Here is a 24,229-nt window from a genome sequence, read left to right as displayed (position 1 = left end):
ACAGTTTCCAAAGAAAAACCAAAGTGAATGTGTGAAGCAAATATTTTTCTGAAGAAATAAAAGTGAAAGCTGTGAAAGTGTCTTTTACTTTTAGATTAGCATATGGTATATTGACCCATGCATCATGCTTTGTGTTTAAGAAGCATCTAAACAAAAGATATTCAATGTGTGGAAACGGTTACATACAAATGTGTTCACCCTTAAAGGGAACCAATCACCAGGATTTTCATATATAAGGTAAAGCCAGTGCTGTACTGGCGCTATCAGGCTGATTCTATACATACCTGTAGTGGTCAGCTCGGATGTTTAGGTTTTGAAATCCAAGAAAGTAAGGTTTGTAAAATTAGCTGCTTGTTGAGTGACAGCAGCAAAGGAGCAGATAATATCTCGGGGGTATGCATAGTTATCTCCTCCCCCTGTTAGAATTAGCATAAGTATTATACAAGCGATTCACTTTGTCTCGCAGGACCTGTGAGGTCATACCCATATGACCAGAAGGGGCGGGGCCTCAGCCAACAAAACTGGATACCGGGTCACATGGGTATGACCTCACACAGGTCCTGCAAGAGACAAAGTGAATCATTTGTATAATACTAATGCTAATTCTAAAAGAGGGAGGTGATAGCGATGAATCCCCCCCAGATATTATCTGCTCATCAGCTGCTGTCACTCAACAAGCAGCTAATTTTATAAACTTTACTTTCTGGAATTTCAAAACCTATACATCCGAGCTGACCACTACAGATATGTATAGAATCAGCCTGATAGTGCCAGTATAGCACTGGCTTTAGGTTATATACGAAAATCCTGGTGATTGGTTTCTTTTAAAGGGATTGTCCACTACTCAGACACCCCCTTCTAAATCAGCATGCTTGCCCTTGGTAAAATAATAACACTTATATTCACCACCAGTGCTGGTGCTATTCCAACGTTGTCGGCACTCGCTCTCCCAAAGCTTGTGTCACATTGTTACATCACATAAGGTCTGCGGCCAATATATAGGAAGAATCAAACCTCAAATGGAATTGTGGGCTGCGGCTGGCCGCTCACTTCCTCCTGTTTGATTCCGTCCGAAGACGGGGAGAGTGCGGCCACTGTTATTATTTTACTGGCGCAAACATGCACATTGAGAAGAGGTTGTCTTAGTGGTGGACAACTCCTTTAACTTTTTTCGATGTGTTAAGTTTTACAATTTGCCGATCTAGTGACATTCATGAAATAAAAATATGTACATTAGATGCATACTTTTTGAACTAAGAGTGATGGCTAGCTGGCATCCATTAAAGACATCTGTCACAGCTATTGAGTAAAAAATGGTATCTGTAAAACACACACTTTATCTGATGGGTGACATCGGCAAAGGAGTCACTCTTCATCTTTGTTTAACATCTCCTATCATTTACCTGGGGATATCGCAGGTTTCAAGACAAGTTAAAGGGAACCTGTGAGTTCTTTTTCTGTGCCAAACAGCTATTGCCGTATAGCGGTATACATGCAGGTTTGTGTATCCTGATAAGGTGTTTAATATTGTACAGTAAAAATGAACATTTTGTTCTGCAGTATTGCATAGGTCAATAAGGCAGGACTAGTCAAGTAAGGCGTGTTTTCCAGACTAGTCCTGCCGCAGATCCTCTAATTAATGTCGTCCTAGCTGTGACTGATAGCCTCCATACAATCTACAATATGGTATGATGGAAGAAAATCTCACGAATGCATGTAACTGGTGGCAGTCCTAAAATAACAGTCATTTTATGAAGGCTATCAACCACAACATTTGGGAGGGATTATTGGAACAAATGCAGGAATAGTCCAGGAAAGAGACACCACACTGGAGTAGTCCTGCTTTGGTGGCACATGTGATCCTGCAGAATAAAAGTTAATTTTTACAATATGTTATGTTAATGTGTAACAAAACACTATCAGAATCTAAAAATCAACATCCATGCTGCTGGACTAGCGGTTTGGGACTGTCAGGGGACCTGATGGATTCCCATTAAGGAAGGACAAATCTATAATACAAAACACATCTTTGTGCATGTACAGTATTATGTGCAGTGACATTACCTTCTGGACAACAAACATGATAAGCACTGGCAATCCAAGATGCCAAACATATCAAAACCTGAATAACCCACGCATTTCACGGACTACTTAAAGTAAAATATCCATGTGTCATCCATCTGATACCAAATTCAGTGGTGATTAATTTAATATCATATAGGGACCACAACTTTTTTTTTAATATAGCATCAACACTAGGGGGCGCACTGAAGATAGCTAAAAACAGACTTCTATGGGTAGAATTCAAATTAATGGGAGCTGGGTAACGATGTATGAAGTAAATGCCTTTATACCTAATAAGTTGTGACATAATTGAGAATTTTAAGTCTGTTGCAATTACAAAATATGGTGTTCAAGGATGGATTTTTACTGAGAACCAAAGTGCTCCAGAAAGATCTAAATAAAACCTAAATCGACAGTTACCACGATGTCTGCTCATTCATAGGACGCTCTTCTACAGAACTAAACCTCGTGCATGTTCATCACAGAAACGCGGCCGCAGCCCGTCATAACACATTATGTAGTGATCGCTTCATAAAAACTGTACACAAAAGTAACAAATGTCAGTAGACTGAATAACAGGCACAAACATAATCAAACGTTCTGATAGACACGTCGCCTCAGAAGTGTAAAGTATGATACTCTTTGGGAAACATTCATTTTCAAGTATTACGATCTTGATGGATCCTACCGACAAGTGATATCGCATGGCTTCTCGCTGATCGGCGATTTCCAGTAACAGCTTTAAATGAAGACATATGAAAGCAAATCAGAATCACTTCCCTTTTTTCAAATTCTGTCTATAATGACAAGGTGTTTGCATACGGAAATCAAAGAGACTTTTTTTTTAATATCTCAGATGTCATTTTGCTTTTTCTCAATTATAACCGTAGATACAGACTCCTCCAGTCATCGAGGATCCATGCTGGAAAAAGCCTCCCTACCGTCGGAGTCTAAGAAGCATGCACTCTAGTGTGCGGTCCTCCTCTGGAGCATGCATCCTTTTTGGTTTTGAGAGAACGAGGTACGCTGCATGGCGGAGCAGCTTTGTCTGTTATTGCTTACTTCCTGCCTTTGTTTTGTTGTTTGGGCTACAGCTAACATCCTTTAGCATGAGTTCCCAGTCAGTTAGTACATGAGCCGGCACGTATTTCCTCATTTGCTCCACCATCTTTTGATAAGCTGATTTTTCTTGTTCCAAAGATCGGATAACATTTTTCGTTTTGTTTTCTCTGGATGCGATGTTTTCAATATTGGCTTCCAGACTCTGAATCTTAGTGTGAGCTACCTGTTATTGAAGGGAAGAACGGCATCAGTAAGGGAATGTAATATAAAACATTAAGCGACAAAACCACCTTTAGTCACGTTATTAGTCACATAAGCACCGACAAGGAGGGGACAAGTAAAGGTGGTGTCACACACAGCGACAACGACAACGACGTCGCTGCTACGTCACCATTTTCTGTGACGTTGCAGCGACGTCCCGTCGCTGTCGCTGTGTGTGACATCCAGCAACGAGCTGGCTCCTGCTGTGAGGTCGCCGCTTGTTGCTGAATGTCCAGCTTCATTTTTTGGTCGTCGCTCTCCCGCTGTGATGCACAGATCGCTGTGTGTGACAGCGAGAGAGCGACAAAATGAAGCGAGCAGGGAGCAGGAGCCGGCATCTGGCAGCTGCGGTAAGCTGTAACCAAGGTAAACATCGGGTAACCAAGGTGGTTACCCAATATTTACCTTCGTTACCAGCCTCCGCCGCTCTCACGCTGCCAGCGCCGGCTCCTGCTCTCTGCACATGTAGCTGCAGTACGCATCGTGTAATTAACCCGATGTGTACTGTAGCTAGGAGAGCAAGGAGCCAGCGCTAAGCAGTGTGCGCGGCTCCCTGCTCTCTGCACATGTAGCTGCAGTACACATCGTGTAATTAACCCAATGTGTACTGTAGCTAGGAGAGCAGGGAGCCAGCGCTCAGTGTGCGCGGCTCCCTGCTCTCTGCACATGTTGCAGCACAGCGACGCGTGTCGTTATGATCGCTGCTTCGGCTGCTGTGTTTGACATCTAGGCAGCGATCATAACAGCGGCTTACAAGGTCTCTGCTACATCACAGAAAATGGTGACGTAACAGCGACGTCGTTGTCGCTGTCGTTTAGTGTGACCCCAGCTTAAGTCTAAGTTCTGATTACTCACAGGTGAGCCTGATTGTGTGCTTTGAAAGTGGTTTATTGTGCCCTAGCATTGATTCCAAGGTTATATTTTTATTTTCTTCTAAGCTTTTTTTTCATTGTGTTTTTCTATATCGAACATTAGTTTCACTAAACCTTTTATTTTGGCAGATATTGTACATGTAATGACCATTCACAGGTGCCAATAATGTTCACAATAACTGTATTATAGTTATAGGAAACGGCTATGAAATAACAGCAATGAGGTGTGCATTTTATCATTGGGTTCTTGACAATACCGCAACAGTCCAAAAATCCCTTCAATTGAACACACTGATTGAACCCTAGACTATACCATCAATATGTGACCACTGAGAATCAAAGTGCTCATTGGAGAATTGCAGCCCTGATCAAATATCCCCTCCCCCAGGGGGGCTGGGACAGGAGTATGACTAAACCAACAGGGGAAAACAAAACTCTGTCACACAGCATGCATACACAGATGTATAAGATAAAAGGTATGGAGGAAAACAAGAACAGGGTGGAAACAATAAGACGACAAGTAAACTCCACAACAACACCAAGAACAGGGAACTCTCTCTCCAGCAAATCTGGGACACCACGGCGCACAGACCAACACAGCAGAAACTGTGTTTGCCGTGAGTAGAAGATCTCCTCAAACCTAAGTATGACGGAAGCATATGTGATTGGCTTCCTCACAACATGTGACCCCAGGTTAACTCTTGCTAGCCTGTATGAATGACCATACAGCTGGTTGACACCTGCGTCTGTCTCTGTAGCTCAGAAACACCAGAGAAACCATCGGGCTGATTGTCAGAATCTGCCATGTGAACGTCTGATGCCAACATGACAGTCGATGAGTTTTGTGTAAAACTCTGTGTGACAGTGTTATTCTTTATTACGACATCCTTAAAAATTCCTTCTTGCTACTCTTTAGTGATTATCAATTTACCTGTAACTTTTCCAGGAGGTCCATGTTCTGCCTCTTAAGCTGGTTGTTCGCCTTCTCAAGTTTTTGGAAAGCCTCTGTGTCATCGGATGGATTGCCCGTTTCCAGCATTTCGTCATTAATTACATGATATTCAACCTCATAAGCGTGGAGCTGCTTAGAGATATCCATGTCAAAAACCTGCATGAAAAAAGTAATGACACGACGGATCTTTTAAGAAAACCAAATACAACAAATACACAAAGAAAGACCGAAATAAAGAGGTTTACAGATACATAGGATAACTATTTTTTAACCATATATATTTCAATCTTTATAGACTACTTATAAAAATCCAAAAATTTAAATAGATCCTTTTTCAATGCCTGGTGTTTCGTTGTGTGGAACCAACTACTTTTGGATTATCACAGATTTTCTATAATGCCATGGTATGATGAAAGAGATTATTACTATCAGTGCTTTTTTTTGTGGCGGTACGTGTCGGTACGGCATACCGGAAAATCTGAAGAGCGCTGAGGGACAGCACCTCTGGCTCTGTCCACATGGATAATTTGTAAACTATACAAATTAGCCATGTGTGGAGCAGAGGCACAAGGAGAGCAGCTACTGGAGCTGCAGGACCTGCGATTAAGTCACGTACATGTGACTCGGGTGGGCGGAGCCATGGAGTTTGCTGGAGAAGATGGAGGAGTGCAGGGTATGTGAGAGAGGGGTGCAGAGGGCGGCAGGCTGTGCAGGGGGAAGAAGGATGCAGGGGGGATAGAGTGAGATCAGGGGTATAGAGAACTGAGAGACGAGGGGGATGAAGGATGGAGAGATCAGGGTGATCGAGGATGGAAGGAGCAGCGGGATGGAGGATGGAGAGACCAAGGGGATGGAGATTGGAGGGAGCAGGGGGATGGAGGATGGAGGGAACAGTGTTCATTGAGTTTTGTTTCATCAAACTTGTCTTAGATGGATAAAATAACGCACTATTTCTCGGTCGGTGCAGCTCCGGCACGCAAAAGACTCCGAACAGACGTGGAGACAGAAACAAATCAGATGATAGACCAGAACGTGGCCACCGGTTCTTCAACTATCGAACCTGCATCAGCTAGTGTTAATGATCCTGATGAATTTGGTTGAAATTTGACGTTTCTTATAGAATACAGCCTAGATAAGTCGAAAACCATATTTTGCAAGTGAAAAAAAACGATTATACAGTATTAGTCATTTTTTATTTTTCTTTTGAAATCTAAATTACAAAGTTTTTGATTGAAATTAGTGTACAGAATACAAACTTGAATAATGAGAAACAGGGCCGCACCGTCCATTGGACAAGTTGAGCAGTATGCTCAGGCGGCACTATATTCAGGGGGGCGGCAATGCGGCCGGGGGGGGGCGGAGCTGTATGGGGACTGCTGTTTTCCGCCGCCCAGTGCCTCAACAGGTAAACCGTGCACAGAATCTCCAGGCCGCTCGACAGCACCCCCTCCCGCTCCTCGATCTCGACCGCCAGCGCCTGACAGCACCCCCCCGCTCCTCGCCTCAGAGATGCGTAACGGCAAATATTTTTTTCCAAAAAAGCGCTGATTACAATACTAAGTTAAAGTCCAAACTGGTAGTAAAATGTAAAGAAAATATGTAAAATAAAATAGTAAAAATAAATAATAATAATAATAATAATAATAATAATAAAAGAGTCTTTCCCCACAAAAAAAAACAAGTTATCAATAATTCTGGATAACACACATGCATTCAGCATGGGCATCAGGCTCTTGTACAGCAATGGATGACCGTCACACCATACACAATACAAAAGCTTTTACTTACACCTCATTTGCTTTTTCTAAAAAACAAAATTAGCACATTGAAATGAAAAGCGAAATTAGATTAAAAAAACTGGGGATAATTGCTTCCAGGACTTTATATATATTAAAAGTATATATAATGAACAATCTAATTACCTGGGTTATAATCTTGTCCATAGTGTCTTTTGTCATATCAGGAATATTGATCTTCAGAAAATCGACTATATTCTCAAAACTGTCGCATGCCATAATGCATTCTTTATTATTACTGAGAAGACTAAGTGCCACTTTGAAAATAACTTCAGTCCCTTGTACAAAAATAATATCTGTAAAGAAAGAAAGATGCCATCATATACACAATGCAACCTCCTACACATTTAATAGAGAACAGATTACAATAATTAAATACAGTCAAGAAAAGAAGAAAAGGTTCTGGGGGAAAAAATGAACAATGAGAACATGGACAAAGGTAAAAAATGCAAAAGAGCTACATGTATAGGTGTTGATTAAGAGATGAGCGAACCAGTGTAAGTTCAGTTTGGAGGGTGCAGCCCAAATCCCTATAGAGATAGATAAAAAACAATTTTGCCTCAGTGTCAAAATGGGTGTTAAATGGCCCCTGGGCATCCTAGGGGCACATTCATATGATAACTATTCTCCTGCATTATTTGCAGGTGTATTAAACATATTATAGTGGTTATGTATGGTTATTATTTCATTTTGCACCTCGGTCTAGTCATTGGTTTACATTGGCTTAGTTCTCCCTTTGTGAGACTCCTATACTTTGGAGCCATTATTCACATACACCCTGTTTACTTTCTTTTTTCTTCATATAAATGTTTACCTATTCACCCTATGCATCACAGTACAAGCCATTATTTTCATGTGAGTATACTTTTCCAACTTATATTTACAACAAATGTGGTGGTTTGATTAAGACAACAATGTTTTATATTGTGGCATGGGTCCAGGTTTTTTTTTGCATCCTACACATTCCCTTATTTTCTCTTTTTCAATGGTTATAATATGTATATCCCTTTGAATTGATGTACCAATAAAGGATATTTACATTAATCATTGGAGGAGACTCTTTTTTTCTGGCGGATCTATAGAAATAGATATTAGACAGATATAGACAGAGTGACAGAGCAACAATTCTAGTACTTTTCACACTTTCCTTGGTTCACCAGTTTATTTAAATGAAGAAAAAAAAAAATTGCAGGTCTAACAAAATGCTGTCCCTCATTCACCGATGAAGCAAAATTTCCAAGTCCGACGTAGTCACACGGTTCCCATGACGTTCCTCAATTACATAGATCAAAGGCTATGCAGCATCAAAAGGAAGCACCATAGACTTTGAGCAGAAGCCAGTCCTGGCTCATGCTGCGCTCTGTGAGACCCGTTTATCACAGTCACTGGGTCTCGCGGAGCACTGCGTGAGCATCGACTAGCTGCTGCTCAAAGTCTATGGAGGCTCCTTATGAGGCTCTATAGCCTTTGATCTACGTAATTGAGGAACATCATCGGAAATTCTGTATTAAGTGGGTCTTGGGAACTTTGCTTTCTAATAAATTGGTGAACAAGGGATAGTATTTTGTTTTTATTACTCTCTTTATGTCTTTCGGTTTTCCATTTGTGGACTACGTCGGATACACTGGATTACATCGGACCTGCATATTTTTTTTTATCTTTTTTTTATAAAATCATGAACCAGGGAAAGTGTGATGGATTGTTTTTTTAACTGAAGTATTGTGTGTGTTTTTTCTTTTTATTTACTGAGTTAGTAATGGGTGCGTCTGATAGACAAGTCTCAATTACTAACACCAGGGCTTGATGCTAGCTGACACTACACAGCTGACATCAACCCAAGAATACATTACCCTGATTGCCAACGCACCAGGGCAAATCGGGAAGATCTAAGCAATACGCCATAATTGTCATATCTAATGTGATGTGCCACTTGTGGGATGGCTGCGGGCTGAAATTTTTGGGCTAGGAAGGGCCAAATTACCATGGACCTTCCAGGCTGATACTATCCTTTGCTGGTTATCAAGGATAGGGGGCCCATGTTGTTGTTGTTTTTTTTTCCAGTTATTTATTCATTTATTTCATCATAAACAGCTGTCCAATAAGCTACACAGGGTGAAAATTTAATTTACACTACTCACAAAACATAAGGTTTATTGGTTTTCCAATTAAATGTATGGAAAACGTAATAAGTTCACGCTACGGTGAAATATTATCATGAAACTAGGGCATTTAAGTAGAACCATGCAATGGTGATTTACACATCACAAGCAATTTATTGAAACAAAAGCCAACAACAGTGGTGGGTATAACCCGCCAAAATGTCAATGTCTCAAAAGCTTCTCATGTGGCCTTGAGCATCAATTACAGCTTCACAACGACATCTCATGCTGTTCCAAATACTCAACGTGTGCACAAACACTTAGACTGTAACTTACCAAAAACTCTGGCTACAAATCCGAGAGGGAATTGTGAGGCAAATAGCGTAAGAAACCAGGGCGCAGCATAGAGACTAGGGCTGATCTCATTCTCTTCCAGATGGTTATAAAGATCTCGGTGATAATCATGCAACAGCCGAGAAAGCTGGTACATTTGTATCTAAGAACAAGATAATACAATGGAACTCGTCAAATAATTGTTTAGGGTACAGATCTTGTGATGTCAGTGATTTCAATCTATGCATTTTTTATTTGTAACCCTAAAGAATAACATCTAAAAACAATATATTTTTTTTCTAAGCAGCTAAGAAACAGAATAAAACAGATTCTAGGAATACTACAATAAGCTGCATAGATATTTAATGGGAACCTATTATCTGGATTCATGCTGCCCAAACCACAGGTAGCATGAATCAGTCTGACTACATAATTGCTGTCCGGTATTTTTTATGAAAAACTGGCCAGGGACCATAGGAATAGAGACTAGTCTGGTGCTGCCCCATCTAGTTTTTCTCATGGTGATTGATAGGTCCCTCTCAATCAACTACAGCAATGCCAGACTACTCTCATCTCATCTCTGGCTAGAGATCCCAACCAAATCTTTAAAATACAATGGTGCAGTCAGGTTCTGATTCATGCTGCCCATGGTTTGGGCAGCATAAATAAGCTGACAGGTTTCCTTTAAATACAATTAAGAATGGCAAAGTTCATTAATACTGCTGCTGCAGGGCAGATCAAAGTGCATATAGGCAGGAGCGCAATGGAGGCCTCTGTGTGGATGACGTAGGACGCATCATCCACATAGGGCTGAGAAGGAGGACTGCGATAGCACAAGATAGAGGAGGCACCGGACGGAGAGCAGCAACGAACATTGGACCAGATCACCTCCTAGGTGAGTATTATAAAGGTGTTTTTTTTACGTTCTACAGAGAGGCATGGGCTCTTATATACAGTATTCTAGAATGCTGTATATAAGGGCTCACTGGTGGTGGCCACAGCTCATAAGGGAAAAACCTGGTGACAGGTTCCCTTTAAAAGAAATTCAGTTGGATGACAGACAGCAGATTACCTGAAGAGACATCATATCTGGACGATACTGTTTCCGAAATGCAAGGTCATACATAAGAAATTTCAGCATCTCGAAGGCTTGCTGTTCACTCATATGTAGCAGAAGTACTCCGGCCACAAAACTAATTCCCTGGCAATAGCCAACTTCCTTGTCAAGTAGCGAATATGCCTTAAGAAGGTTGTACAGCGAAAGCTGCCCTGCCCCTAGCTGGGCAGAGAAGTAGGGGTGAGTAGGGAAAGTCCTTCCTGTAAAATAAATATATATATTCCTTAATCTCTAAATTCATATACAATAATGTCAATCATGTATATACTGCGCACAATACAGAACGGGTTATAATGCTGACTGAATGTGACTTAAAATAAATGCTTGTCTTGAAGGTTATAGATATAGTAACAGCTGTGGGATAAAATATTTATAGGAGGCAGAGCGGAATGAAATATGCAAAGATCTTCCATGGAGAAACGTTAACCACCTACCGAGATCAACAAGGATGGCGTGCTGCTGGGCTGTGAGCTGCTTCAGAAGCTCGCTGTACGTCATATCTGGAGGCTGCTGTTTGCTTGGAAGCCGGTGTCTCAGACGATACTGCACAGAAAGAAATTGCCATATTTCCCCGCGTTTGCATTTTGGGACTCCTAAAAAGCAGGAGAATAAATATGAGGAAATGTATATTGGGTTATATATGTCGTTATCGAGCATAATATAGAAATAAGTTTTATTATGCAGAGTATATGATGGAACCAATTTGTAATCTGGGTAAAGAGATGGTCTGTTTGATGTTTTACTGTATCTGTACATCAGATAATTCTAAACTGCATGGTTAATTTTTAGTAAATTCGCTAATATCTGGGCCTGAGACCTGACCAAGTACCATACTGATGTGGCTGGATCCAGAAGCTCGATACTATGACCTGCACTAATCCATTAAACACGGACAACACACTGTAAACTATGAATGTAAGAATATAGACATGCATTACTGCTAAAGGAAAACTAAGAAATGACCATTTTTGTATGCTAAATATCTCAATTTTTCTTATATTTCCTTAAAGGGAACCAATCACCAGGATTTTGCTATATAAAGTAAAGGCAGTGCCATACTGGCACTAGGATGCTGAATCCAAGCATGCCTTTTGTTGAAAGATCAGAAGCATGGTTGCTGAAATATCTGTAAGGTTGCTTTCACACTACGTTTTTTTAACATGCGTCCTGAACGTTTTTTTAACGCAAAAACGGATCCAGTGCAAATGCGTTTTCATTTCAATGCATTTGCAATGGACTCGCGTCAACATGCGTTCACATGCGTTTGCGTGCGTTATAGTGAGGATCCAGCAAGTTAAAGTTTTTTAACATTTTTCAAAAACGCTACTTGTAGCGTTTTTGAGTTGCGTCCAAATACTGCAAATTGCTGGACCCTGACTATACTGCATGCAAACGCATGTGAATTCTGATAGACAGGATCCTGCTTGCTCTACTGAGCATGCACAGAAACCAGCCTCGGGTGATCAGTCCCTCTCTCCCCTTCCCTCTCTGTCTCTCTCCCCCTCCCTGTCTGTCTCACACCCCCTCCCTCTCCTCTCTCTCTCTCTCCCCCGCCTGAGAGCTGCGGACACTCGTAACCAAGGTAAATATCGGGTAACCAAGCAAAGCGCTTCTCTTAGTTACCCGATGTTTATGTTGGTTACGTGTGCAGGGAGCAGGCTGCCCGGCTCCTAGCAGCTGCCGATGCTCGCAACCAAGGTAAATATCGGGTATCCAAGCAAGTTACCCAATGTTTACCTTGGTTACGAGCCTCGGCAGCTGTCAGAAGCCGGCTCCCAGTCTATCACGTTCAGTGCCACTGACTCCCGATCACGACTCCAATGCTCGCCCATAAACTTAAAGTGACAGGATCCTGCAAAATAACACATGCATTTGCATGCGTTTTTTTGCTGTAAAAGCAGGATCCGCTTTTACAGCAAAAAAACGTTCATGACGCATGTTAAAAAAACGTAGTGTGAAAGCCGCCTAATCAAAGTTGCAAAATTGCCCTGCACTTTGACGTGTGGTTCGGGGCGGGCCTTTGTAGGTCGGGTCCTCGGTGTATATTCCTCCTCCTCCGTCTTGTATTTTACAACAATAGCAGCAATGGCGGCGTGGTGCGATATTTAAATAAAGAAAAAGGGGCATGCAATACAAGACGCAAGAGGAGGAATATACACAGAGGACCTGACTCACAAAGGCCCGAACCATTGCACATATCAAAGTGCAGTGCATTTCTGCAATTTTGATTACAGATATTTCAGCAACCAAGCACCCAATCTTTCAACAAAGGGTATGCTTGGATACAGTATCCTAGTGCCAGTATTGTACTGCGTTTACTTCATATAGCAAAATCCTGCTGGTTGGTTCCCTTCAAGCAGTAATGTATGTCTATATTCACACATTCATAGTTTTCATGCTTTAGCATTTCAGAGTGCAACTGTCTTTTTTTGTCATTATATGTCATGTGCAGTTATACACCTGTTCACACTGCATAATAGGGAGTGCCGTCAGTCTTTTTTTTACAGGCTGTATAAGACATATGTGAATTTTACCATATTTTTCGGACTATAAGACGCACTTTTTTCCCCCCAAATGATGGGGGAAAGTGGGGGGTGCATCTTATAGTCTGAAAGTAGGGCTGCAGGGAATGAGGGTGCTGCGGTGGAGCGGGTCATCGGGGGCACGAGCAGGCTGCAGTAGCGCCTGCCGTGACCACGTGGGCCCGCTCATTACATACGTATGCACGCCCATCCTCCCGCCCATCTCTCAGCACTGAAGCCGGCGCTAACAGGTGGGCGGGGTGATCGGCGAGGGATAAACAGCCGGCCGCATGATCATCCCTGGCAACTACAGCCTGGAGTGATCATGTGCAGCTGTATTCACTGCTCCCCACGCATCATCATCAGCGCGGGGGGCAGTGAATCACTACACTCACCGTTCCCCTGCAGCATCGCAATGTCCTCCTCTCTGTGCCGGCAGCGCTGTTTGGAGCCAGCCACGATCCCTGCAGCACCGCGATGTCCTCCTGTCTGCCGGCCGCTGCTGTGTGGAGACTAGCGGTGCTCACAGCGATGACGTCATCGCTGTGCGCACGTGTCCACACACAGCCGCGCCGGCACAGATAGGAGGAGATCACGATGCTGCAGGGATCGTGGCCGGCTCCACACAGCGCTGCCGGCACAGACAGGAGGAGGACCGATGCTACGTGGAGGGAGGAAAGGGGAGTAGAAACGTTTATTTATTTTTTTTGTGCCACAGGATGCAGGACATATAGCAGGATGGGGCTATATGAGCAGGATGGAGGTATATGAGCAGGATGGAGGTATATGAGCAGGATGGGGGTATATGAGCAGGATGGGGGTATATGAGCAGGATGGGGGTATATGAGCAGGATGGGGGTATATGAGCAGGATGATGGCATATGAGCAGGATGATGGCATATGAGCAGGATGATGGCATATGAGCAGGATGATGGCATATGAGCAGGATGATGGCATATGAACAGGATGATGGCATATGAACAGGATGATGGCATATGAGCAGGATGATGGCATATGAGCAGGATGATGGCATATGAGCAGGATGATGGCATATAGCAGGATGATGGCGTATATAGCAGGATGGGGGTATATAGCAGGATGGGGGTATATAGCAGGATGGGGGTATATGAGCAAAATGGGGGTATATGAGCAAGATGATGGCATATGAGCAGGATGATGGCATATGAGGAGGATGATGGCATATGAGCAGGATGATGGCATATAGCAGGATGATGGCCTATAGCAGAATGATGGCATATAGCAGGATGATGGCGTATATAGCAGAATGGGGGTATATAGCAGGATGGGGGTATATGAGCAAAATGGGGGTATATGAGCAGGATGGGGGTATATGAGCAGGATGGGGGTATATGAGCAGGATGGGGGTATATGAGCAGGATGGGGGTATATGAACAGGATGATGGCATATGAGCAGGAAGATGGCATATGAGCAGGATGATGGCATATGAACAGGATGATGGCATATGAACAGGATGATGGCATATGAACAGGATGATGGCATATGAGCAGGATGATGTCATATAGCAGGATGATGGCATATGAGCAGGATGATGGCATATGAGCAGGATGATGGCATATGAGCAGGATGATGGCATATAGCAGGATGATGGCATATAGCAGGATGATGGCGTACATAGCAGGATTGGGGTATATAGCAGGATGGGGGTATATAGCAGGATGGGGGTATATGAGCAAAATGGGGGTATATGAGCAAGATGATGGCATATGAGCAAGATGATGGCATATGAGCAGGATGATGGCATATGAGCAGGATGATGGCATATAGCAGGATGATGGCCTATAGCAGAATGATAGCATATAGCAGGATGATGGCGTATATAGCAGAATGGGGGTATATAGCAGGATGGGGGTATATGAGCAAAATGGGGGTATATGAGCAGGATGATGACATATGAGCAGGATGATGGCATATGAGCAGGATGATGGCATATAACAGGATGATGGCATATAGCAGGATGATGGCGTATATAGCAGAATGGGGGTACATAGCAGGATGGGGGTATATAGCAGGATGGGGGTATATGAGCAGGATAGGGTTATATGAGCAGGATGATGGCATATGAGCAGGATGATGGCGTATATAGCAGGATGGGGGTATATAGCAGGATGGGGGTATATAGCAGGATGGGAGCACATACCAGGATGGGGGTATATAGCAGGATGATGGCATATAGCAGGATGATGGCGTATATAGCAGAATGGGGGTACATAGCAGGATGGGGGTATATAGCAGGATGGGGGTATATGAGCAGGATAGGGTTATATGAGCAGGATGATGGCATATGAGCAGGATGATGGCATATGAGCAGGATGATGGCGTATATAGCAGGATGGGGGTATATAGCAGGATGGGGGTATATAGCAGGATGGGAGCACATACCAGGATGGGGGTATATAGCAGGATGGAGGTATATAGCAGGATGGGAGCACATACCAGGATGGGGGTATATAGCAGGATGCGGCCATATGCCAGGATGGGGTATATAGCAGGACAGGATGCGGCCATATGCCAGGATGGGGTATATAGCATGATGCGGCCATATACCAGGATGAGGTATATAGCAGGATGTGAGCACATACCAGGATGGGAGTATATAGCAAGATGGGGCTATACCAGGATGAGGGACATATATATATATACAAGGCAGGAGGATCATTACCAGGATGGGGTACCTTAGTAAAGAATTTGGGGACATTACCCCCATAACAGTGTCAGCAGCAGATCCTCGACCCATAAGTGTGTCATGACCACATTTTTTGCTTAAAATTTTATTTTCCTATTTTCCTTCTCTAAAACCAGGGTGCGTCTTATGGTCCGGTGCGTCTTATAGTCCGAAAAATACGGTAACTTTAAGAGGTAATTCAAGGGTTAGTGAATATGACTATATATCATGCAAAAAAAGTGCTGTGGTATACCATATCTTAGAGTATTATTCTTGTTCTACCTTTAATTAGTGACTGTATATACAACATATGGACACATCCTTACAATAATGGTTTTCATACATTATTCATTACTATTTTACAGTCTCCTGTAACTCCATATCTCACTGATACTCAAATGTCTCATTGATGGAACAGCAGAGTCAACAGTAGCACAGCTCAGCAGTTCACTTTCAGGGTATGTTCACACGGATGGTCAAGCTGTTATTTTATGACAAGAACTGAAACGGTTGCAAAAACGTTGTATTTATACATTTACATAAAAATGTATTTTACAGCGAAATCACAGGACTGAAGGCAGCCTCAGTCCTGCGCTTTCTCTGCATTATGAGACGGCCTCCTATTGTCGGGGCACAGCAGAGCCAAACATTGCACAGCTGAGCTGTGCTGCATCAGGCTCATTTTCCCCATTATAAGCCAATCTCCTTTTTGAACATAGCACAGCTCATTTTCAGCCACTTTATCTCAGTAAACAGAGCGCACAAGGACTGAAAAGATAGTGTCTCTCCATGACTGTTCGACGAGAGCTCCAGAGTGGCGGACCATACATGAGTGGTATATAGACAGTAAGGCAGCAGCAAACTGGTAAAGAAGGAGGCAATTGGAAAAAGAGAATTTTGTTTACTTACCGTAAATTCTTTTTCTTATAGTTCCGACATGGGAGACCCAAACCATGGGTGTATAGCTTCTGCCTCCGGAGGACACACAAAGTACTACACTCAAACGTGTAGCTCCTCCCTCCGGGCTATATACACCCTCTGGATGACAATCTAACCAGTTCAGTGCAAAAGCTGAAGGAGGACATCCACCCATAAGTAGAGATAGAGTAAAACTCGGAAAGACCGGAACTCTGTCTACTAACAACAGCCGGTGAAACACACGGAACAAAAAACTGCCAACAGGCAACAGGGAGGGTGCTGGGTCTCCCATGTCGGAACTATAAGAAAAAGAATTTACGGTAAGTAAACAAAATTCTCTTTTTCTTCATCGTTCCTTATGGGAGACCCAAACCATGGGACGTTCCAAAGCAGTCCATGGGTGGGAAATAAACCAAACTGAGAAGTAGGCAAAACCTAACTTCACAAATGGGCGACAGCCGCCTGAAGAATGCATCTGCCCAAGCTCGCATCTGCCGAAGCATGAGCATGCACTTGGTAGTGCTTCGAAAAAGTGTGCAGACTGGACCACGTGGCAGCCTGACAAACCTGCTGAGCCGTAGCCTGGTGCCTGAAAGCCCAGGAGGCACCGACAGCTCTGGTCGAGTGCGCCTTAATCCCTGGCGGAGGAGGCACCTGAGAACACTGGTAGGCATCGGTGATAGCCGACCTGATCCAACGAGCTAGGGTCGGTTTAGAAGCAGCAAGACCCTTGCGCTGACCAGTGGTTAGCACAAAAAGTGAGGTGCACCGCCTAAAAACGGCGGTGCGTGACACATAGATTCGGAGCGCCCGCACCAAATCTAAGGAATGCAACGCCTTCTCAAAGCGATGCACAGGGGCCGGACAAAGAGAAGGCAATGAAATGTCCTGGTTAAGGTGGAAAGGAGACACCACCTTAGAGAGAAAGTCCGGAGTCGGACGAAGAACCACCTTGTCTTGGTGAAACACCAAAAAGGGGGATTCCAAAGAGAGCGCAGCCAAATCAGAAACTCTCCTGAGAGAAGTTATGGCTACTAGAAAAACAACTTTCTGTGAAAGTCTAAACAAGGGAACCTCCCTGAGAGGCTCAAAGGGGGGTTTCTGTAAGGCCGTGAGGACCAGATTAAGGTCCCAGGGATCCAAGGGCCGCCGGTAAGGAGGAATGATGTGAGATGCGCCCTGCATGAAGGTGCGCACCTGAGCCAGTCTGGCGATACGCCGCTGGAACAATACCGACAGAGCCGACACCTGTCCCTTGAGGGAATTGAGGGACAGTCCTAGCTGTAGACCGGACTGTAGAAAAGACAGAATGGTCGGCAAGGAGAACGGCCAAGGAGCATGGTCGGACGAGCGACACCAGGACAGGAATATCCTCCAAGTCCTATGGTAAATCTTGGCCGAGGAAGACTTCCGAGCCTGAGTCATAGTGGAGATGACCTCAGAGGGAATGCCTGAAGCCGTCAGGATCCAGGACTCAAGAGCCACGCCGTCAATCTGAGAGCCGCAGAATTCTGGCGGAAGAATGGACCTTGAGAGAGAAGGTCTGGGCGGTCCGGGAGGTGCCACGGCACCCCTACGGACAGACGGAGCAGGTCTGGGTACCAAGCTCGCCTGGGCCAGTCCGGAGCAATGATTATGACTCGACGGCCCTCCATTCCGATCTTGCGCAGAACCCTGGGCAAGAGAGCTAGAGGGGGAAACACATAGGCCAGACGGAACTGAGACCAATCTTGAACCAGTGCGTCCGCTGCGAAGGCCTGAGGATCGTGGGAGCGAGCCATGTAAACCGGAACCTTGTTGTTGGGCCGGGATGCCATTAGATCCACCTCCGGAGTGCCCCACTTGCGGCAGATTGATCTGAACACTGACGGATGCAGGGCCCACTCGCCGCTGTCCACGGTTTGACGGCTGAGATAATCGGCCTCCCAGTTTTCCACGCCTGGGATGTGGACTGCAGATATGGTGGACTTGGAGTCCTCCGTCCACTGGAGGATTCGTTGAACCTCCAACATCGCCAGACGGCTGTGAGTCCCGCCCTGGTGATTGATGTAGGCAACCGCTGTCGCGTTGTCCGACTGAACTCGAATGTGCCTGCCCGCCAACAGGTGGTGAAAGGCTAGGAGAGCTAGAAACACAGCTCTGATCTCCAGCACATTGATCGAGAGGGCTGATTCGGACGGAGTCCAAGTGCCCTGTGCTCGGTGATGGAGAAATACTGCTCCCCAACCGGAGAGGCTGGCATCCGTGGTGAGGATCACCCAGGACGGAGTCAGGAAGGAGCGTCCCTGAGACAGAGAGAGGGGCCGAAGCCACCACTGAAGGGAGCTCCTGGTCTGTGACGACAGAGCCACCAGCCTGTGCAAGGAAGAGATCCGCTTGTCCCAACAGCGGAGAATGTCCAGCTGCAGGGGACGCAGATGGAACTGGGCAAAGGGAACCGCTTCCATTGATGCCACCATCTGACCTAGCACCTGCATGAGGTGTCTGGTGGAATGACGGCGGTGCCTCAGCAGAGAGCGCACCGCCAGACGAAGGGACTGCTGTTTGACTAAGGGCAACTTGACAAGTGCCGGCAGAGTCTCGAATTGCATCCCTAGGTAAAGAAGAACCTGGGTCGGGGTCAGAGTGGACTTGGGCAGGTTGACAAGCCACCCGAACTGGACGAGCGTGGCGAGAGTGAGTGAGACACTCCGCTGGCAGTCTGCACTGGATGAGGCCTTGACTAGAAGGTCGTCCAGGTAAGGAATCACTGCCAACCCCTGGAGGTGCAGAACCGCAACCACTGATGCCATGACCTTGGTGAATACTCGAGGGGCCGTGGCTAAGCCGAAGGGGAGAGCCACGAATTGGAAATGTTCCTCTCCGATTGCAAAGCGTAGCCAACGCTGGTGTGAAACCGCAATAGGCACATGCAGATAGGCATCTCTGATGTCGATGGATGCCAGAAAATCTCCTTGGGTCATTGAGGCAATGACCGATCTCAGAGATTCCATGCGAAAATGCCGCACCTGAACATGCTTGTTGAGAAGCTTGAGATCCAGGATGGGCCGGAAGGAACCGTCCTTCTTGGGGACTAGAAAGAGGTTTGAGTAGAAACCGCTGAACCGTTCCCGGGCGGGAACCGGAACAATTACACCGTTGGCCTGCAGGGATGCCACGGCCTGAGAGAAGGCGGCGGCTTTGGAGCAGGGGGGGGTGGACAGAAAAAATCTGTTTGGCGGGCTGGAAGAAAATTCTATCCTGTAGCCGTGGGAGATGATATCTCGCACCCACTGATCGGAGACGTGTTGAAACCACACGTCGCCAAAGTGGGAGAGCCTGCCACCGACCAAGGACGTTGCTGGCGCAGCCAGATAGTCAAGAGGAGGCTGCCTTAGTGGCAGCGGCTCCTCCGGTCTTTTGAGGACGCGGCTTCGCGCGCCAGTTGGGCTTACGATCCTTGGCTGCGGTAGTGGACGAGGTCGAGGGCTTAGAGGATGACCAGTTAGAGGAACGAAAGGAACGAAACCTCGATTGGTTCCTGCCCTGGACAGGTTTTCTGGTTTTAGTTTGTGGCAAGGAAGTACTCTTCCCGCCAGTAGCTTCCTTAATTATTTCATCCAGTTGTTCACCAAACAGCCGGGACCCAGCAAAAGGAAGACCCGCAAGGTACTTCTTAGAGGAAGCGTCTGCTTTCCACTCTCGAAGCCACAAGCTCCTGCGGATCGCGAGGGAGTTAGCGGAGGCCACCGCCGTGCGGTGAGAAGCCTCCAGGATGGCAGACATGGCGTAGGATGAAAAAGCCGAAGCTTGAGAAGTTAAGGCATCCATCTCAGGCATAGAGTCCCTGGTGAGGGAATGTATCTCTGCCAGAGAGGCAGAGACTGCCTTAAGAGCCCACACTGCCGCAAAAGACGGGGAGAACGAGCCTCCTGTCACCTCATATACAGACTTGGCCAGAAGGTCAACCTGGCGGTCAGTGGGATCCTTAAGAGAAGTGCCATCAGCCACAGCTACGACTGTGCGGGCTGAGATTCTGGACACTGGAGGGTCTACCTTTGGAGACTGGGCCCATTCCTTAACCACCTCTGGAGGAAAAGGAAAACGGTCATCAGAAGTACGCTTCGGAAAACGTTTGTCAGGACAGACCCTGGGCTTGGTAACAGTGGTCCGAAAACTGGAGTGGTTAAAAAACATACTCTTAGCTCTCTTAGGAGAGGTAAACTGGTGTATCTCTACCAGAGAGGCTTGTTCCTCTGACTCTGGTGGATTGAGGTTCAGTACGGAGTTAATGGATGCAATCAAGTCACTAACAGCCGCATCACCCTCAGACACGTCAATGGGGTACATAGAGGCAGCGTCTGAGCCCACAGTAAACGAATCCTCCTCGCCCTGCACCTCGGCTCGTGAATCAGAGCCGTGGGACGAGGAAGGAGAAGGGTCCCTGCGTCTCCGTTTAGGGGGACGGGGTCCTAGGACCTGCTCTGAGAGCTCTGCAGAACTCGGAGCAGCAGAGGCACCCTGAGAAGAGGGCTGATGCATGGTCAGCAGTGTCCGGGACAGCTGCCCCATGGAGTCGGCAAAAGACTGGGAAATAGCTTGGGAAAAGGATGCTACCCAAGCCGGGGGTTCAGCCACCGGGGCCGGAGCAGCCGGAGGGACCCCTGAGGAGGCTCCAGGCTGAGACACAACCATGTTAGCACAGGCATCACAATGTGGGTATGTGCTTGGCTCTGGCAGAATGCGCTTACATGCAGTGCATATAGCGTACATGTTTGCAGCCTTGCTCCGGGTGACAGACATGCTGCTGAGGTGGAAGCTCTGCAGTAAGAATACACTCGTATAGAATGTCCTGAGAGTGTATAATAAAGCCCACAACCAGAGGTTGTGGCTTACCCGACCGCTCTCTGTGTGCCCTCCGGATTCCACAGCTCAGACCCCCAGTAAAGCGTCAGCCTTCCAAGAAAGCAGCAGATTCAGCAGCCAGCGCCGATCAGTGTGATAAACGCTGAGAAAATGGCGCTGGGAGGAGGAGGGGGGGCGGGGATTAGCCCAAGAGCGGGAAACCGGAGGGCTAAGGAGAGATGCAGGGGAGGGAAACATCTCCTCAGAGAGGAGTGTCCTCCCCTTTGCTGGATGGCCGGTGGGCGGCGCCACTCTATTCCCCTGCCTGCATGAATGACATGCAGAGGAAGATGAAACCGAAACTAGGCCCAAACAGAAGCCGGGGCCTAGATTTTAACATGCGGCCGACGAGCAGGCACCTTCGGCGCGGTTCTCAGGGGAAATCCCCAGAACCGGCCGGAATTTACAGTAAACATAAAAAACATACTTTCCCCCTAATAAAAGTACCCGGGACCCCTGAAAAACGTCTCAATACTTAGCTTTTTGAGACGCAGGGCCAGTCCCTGAGGGGGGGTTAAACGCTCCTTCCAGCAGGAACCAGACAGGGCTGCGGATGGAGACCGGTCTTCTGCAAGCAGAGAGGACCGTGACGGCTCCCACTTCAACCCAGAGCCTCTCAGAGGATGTGAAGGAGCGCGGCATGTGAAGGCTCCAGCCTTGTAAAGTCAACCTTAACAGCACCGCCGACACAGTGGGGTGAGAAGGGACATGCCGGGAGTCCAGACTGGACCCGCTTTTCTTCCAAATCTTTAAAATCAAAAAATAAAAATGAAAAAATCAGAGAATGCATGTGTGTGTGTGACCTCCTGAAACACAAAGCATTGAACTGGTTAGATTGTCATCCAGGGGATGTATATAGCCCGGAGGGAGGAGCTACACGTTTGAGTGTAGTACTTTGTGTGTCCTCCGGAGGCAGAAGCTATACACCCATGGTTTGGGTCTCCCATAAGGAACGATGAAGAAATGTTTGATTCGTCCTCCTCCTATGTTTATATTGTGATTGGTCAAATAAAATGCAGGGTAAATATCGCATAGGGGGCATCATTGGAGGTGATATCCTCAAAATGGAACAAATTTCAAAACAAGTTGAGTTGATACTAGAGTTGAGCGGACTTCTAATAATCCGGGTCCGGCGGATCCGTCGCGGGTTGTCAAAGAAGTCCGGATCCGATCTGGAATCCGGGCCCATGTAATGAGGAGCGGATCCGGGACACGAGATAGAGATAGATAGAGAGATAGAGAGAGATAGAGAGAGAGAGAAAAAAAAAAAACCCGGATCCGAATCGTGCAGCCAGATTCCCGCGTCCGACCCGAACGCTGAAACCGCGCGGATCCGGATTTTTACATTTCGGGTCCGCTCAACACTAGTTGACACATATGATTTCATCTGTACGTACAGAATTATGCCAAGACATAAGGTTTTAGGAATAACCAGATAAACTGGCCTTGTGAAGCTTAGGCCATGATTCCATGAATTTATTTTTTATAGTAAATAGAGAACCTGGCATTTTGTGCTTAGCCACCTCAGACTCATATTTCCGTTCTAGAGGGATCTAAGAGTGAGCTTCTTAGTGGTGCTCAGCAGCCAAAAGGAATATTAGCTAGATTACAGCATATACCTAGTAGGATATACATTAGATCCAGGGCGGTAATTCCAGCAAACTTGCTCCAGAAATGTGAGTAAAAAAACCTTTTTATTAAATAAACATTAAAATCAGTCCATGTGGGTCCCAAAAAATTGAAATGCGTCCTCTGTCTGAGCCCAATTTTTTGGGACCCACATGGACTGATTTTAATGTTTATTTAATAAAAAGTTTTATTTACTCACATTTCTGGACCAAGTTAGCTGGAATTACCGCCCTGGATCTAATGTTTCAAGTTTTGCCGACTTTATCTTCCCTGCACGGTCCTGCATGAGTGGTCCTCCTGGAATAGGTGACCTGGAAAAACTTTATTTGTTTCTTCTAGTAGGATATCCAGTATGCAATGTTCTGCCTCTAATGGCCCTGTCACACATAATCTGGCTTAGACAAAGGGGATTGTCCCCTCAAAATGACGACGTGCTGTACTGCCAACATGTATTAATAAATCTCATGCAAGTGATTAACAAAAGCATCAAAATGGCAGTACCTTCTTTTAGTGTTGCATATATCTCTTCCATATCAAACCGGATCTTAGTCCTGTAGTTTAATTTCTTATCCCATAGACTTGAGACTTCTTTTTGACACATACCAACTTCCTCATAATCCAGCTTTATTTTTCTGGACTGCAGCTCATCTCTGCTAGCTGGAAATGATAAAGATAAACCATAAAACAAGGAACAAGTAGGAAAGAGAAAGAACACTGGGAGAGTTCACAACTGGTGTATTAGGTGCTTAGAATTATAATAATTAACACATATGCATCAAACGTCATCATGTGAGTTTACCCTAAAAGTGAATTTACTATTGTTAAACCACAATATGGCTATACTGTATGTATTATCCATGTGCCATTAAGATAGAATATTAACAAGTAAGACTTATCCATCGGGTAAAAGACAGTTCAGTTAAGGGGACTTCCTTTTAGGTGCGGTAACTAAGCTATACCATCAATAGATGCCATCCAGCTAATAATGGAACCATATATTTATACAGTAAAACAT

At 45.4% G+C, this 24,229-nt stretch overlaps 1 protein-coding gene across 3 annotated transcripts in view; it reads right to left on the bottom strand.

Moving 5' to 3' along the window:
* Positions 1–786: 786 nt before the first annotated feature.
* The window catches only part of TBC1D4 (TBC1 domain family member 4), a 193,571-nt gene continuing 170,128 nt past the window's right edge, over positions 787–24,229 (bottom strand). For all 3 annotated transcript variants that reach the window (XM_075336810.1, XM_075336811.1, XM_075336812.1), the window contains 7 exons: positions 23,716–23,871; positions 10,991–11,149; positions 10,512–10,756; positions 9,443–9,602; positions 7,134–7,303; positions 5,191–5,367; positions 787–3,349 (listed from right to left, as the gene is read on the bottom strand). In XM_075336810.1, the coding sequence (XP_075192925.1) occupies positions 3,116–3,349; positions 5,191–5,367; positions 7,134–7,303; positions 9,443–9,602; positions 10,512–10,756; positions 10,991–11,149; positions 23,716–23,871 (1,301 nt within the window). In that variant the 3' untranslated portion in view covers positions 787–3,115. The remainder of the gene's footprint in view (positions 3,350–5,190; positions 5,368–7,133; positions 7,304–9,442; positions 9,603–10,511; positions 10,757–10,990; positions 11,150–23,715; positions 23,872–24,229) is intronic.

The sequence above is a fragment of the Anomaloglossus baeobatrachus genome, chromosome 2 (assembly GCF_048569485.1).
Source record: "Anomaloglossus baeobatrachus isolate aAnoBae1 chromosome 2, aAnoBae1.hap1, whole genome shotgun sequence".
Taxonomy (NCBI): Eukaryota; Metazoa; Chordata; class Amphibia; order Anura; family Aromobatidae; genus Anomaloglossus; species Anomaloglossus baeobatrachus.
The sequence above is the reverse complement of the archived record's forward strand: the minus strand, read 5'-3'. Positions and strand labels throughout refer to the sequence as shown.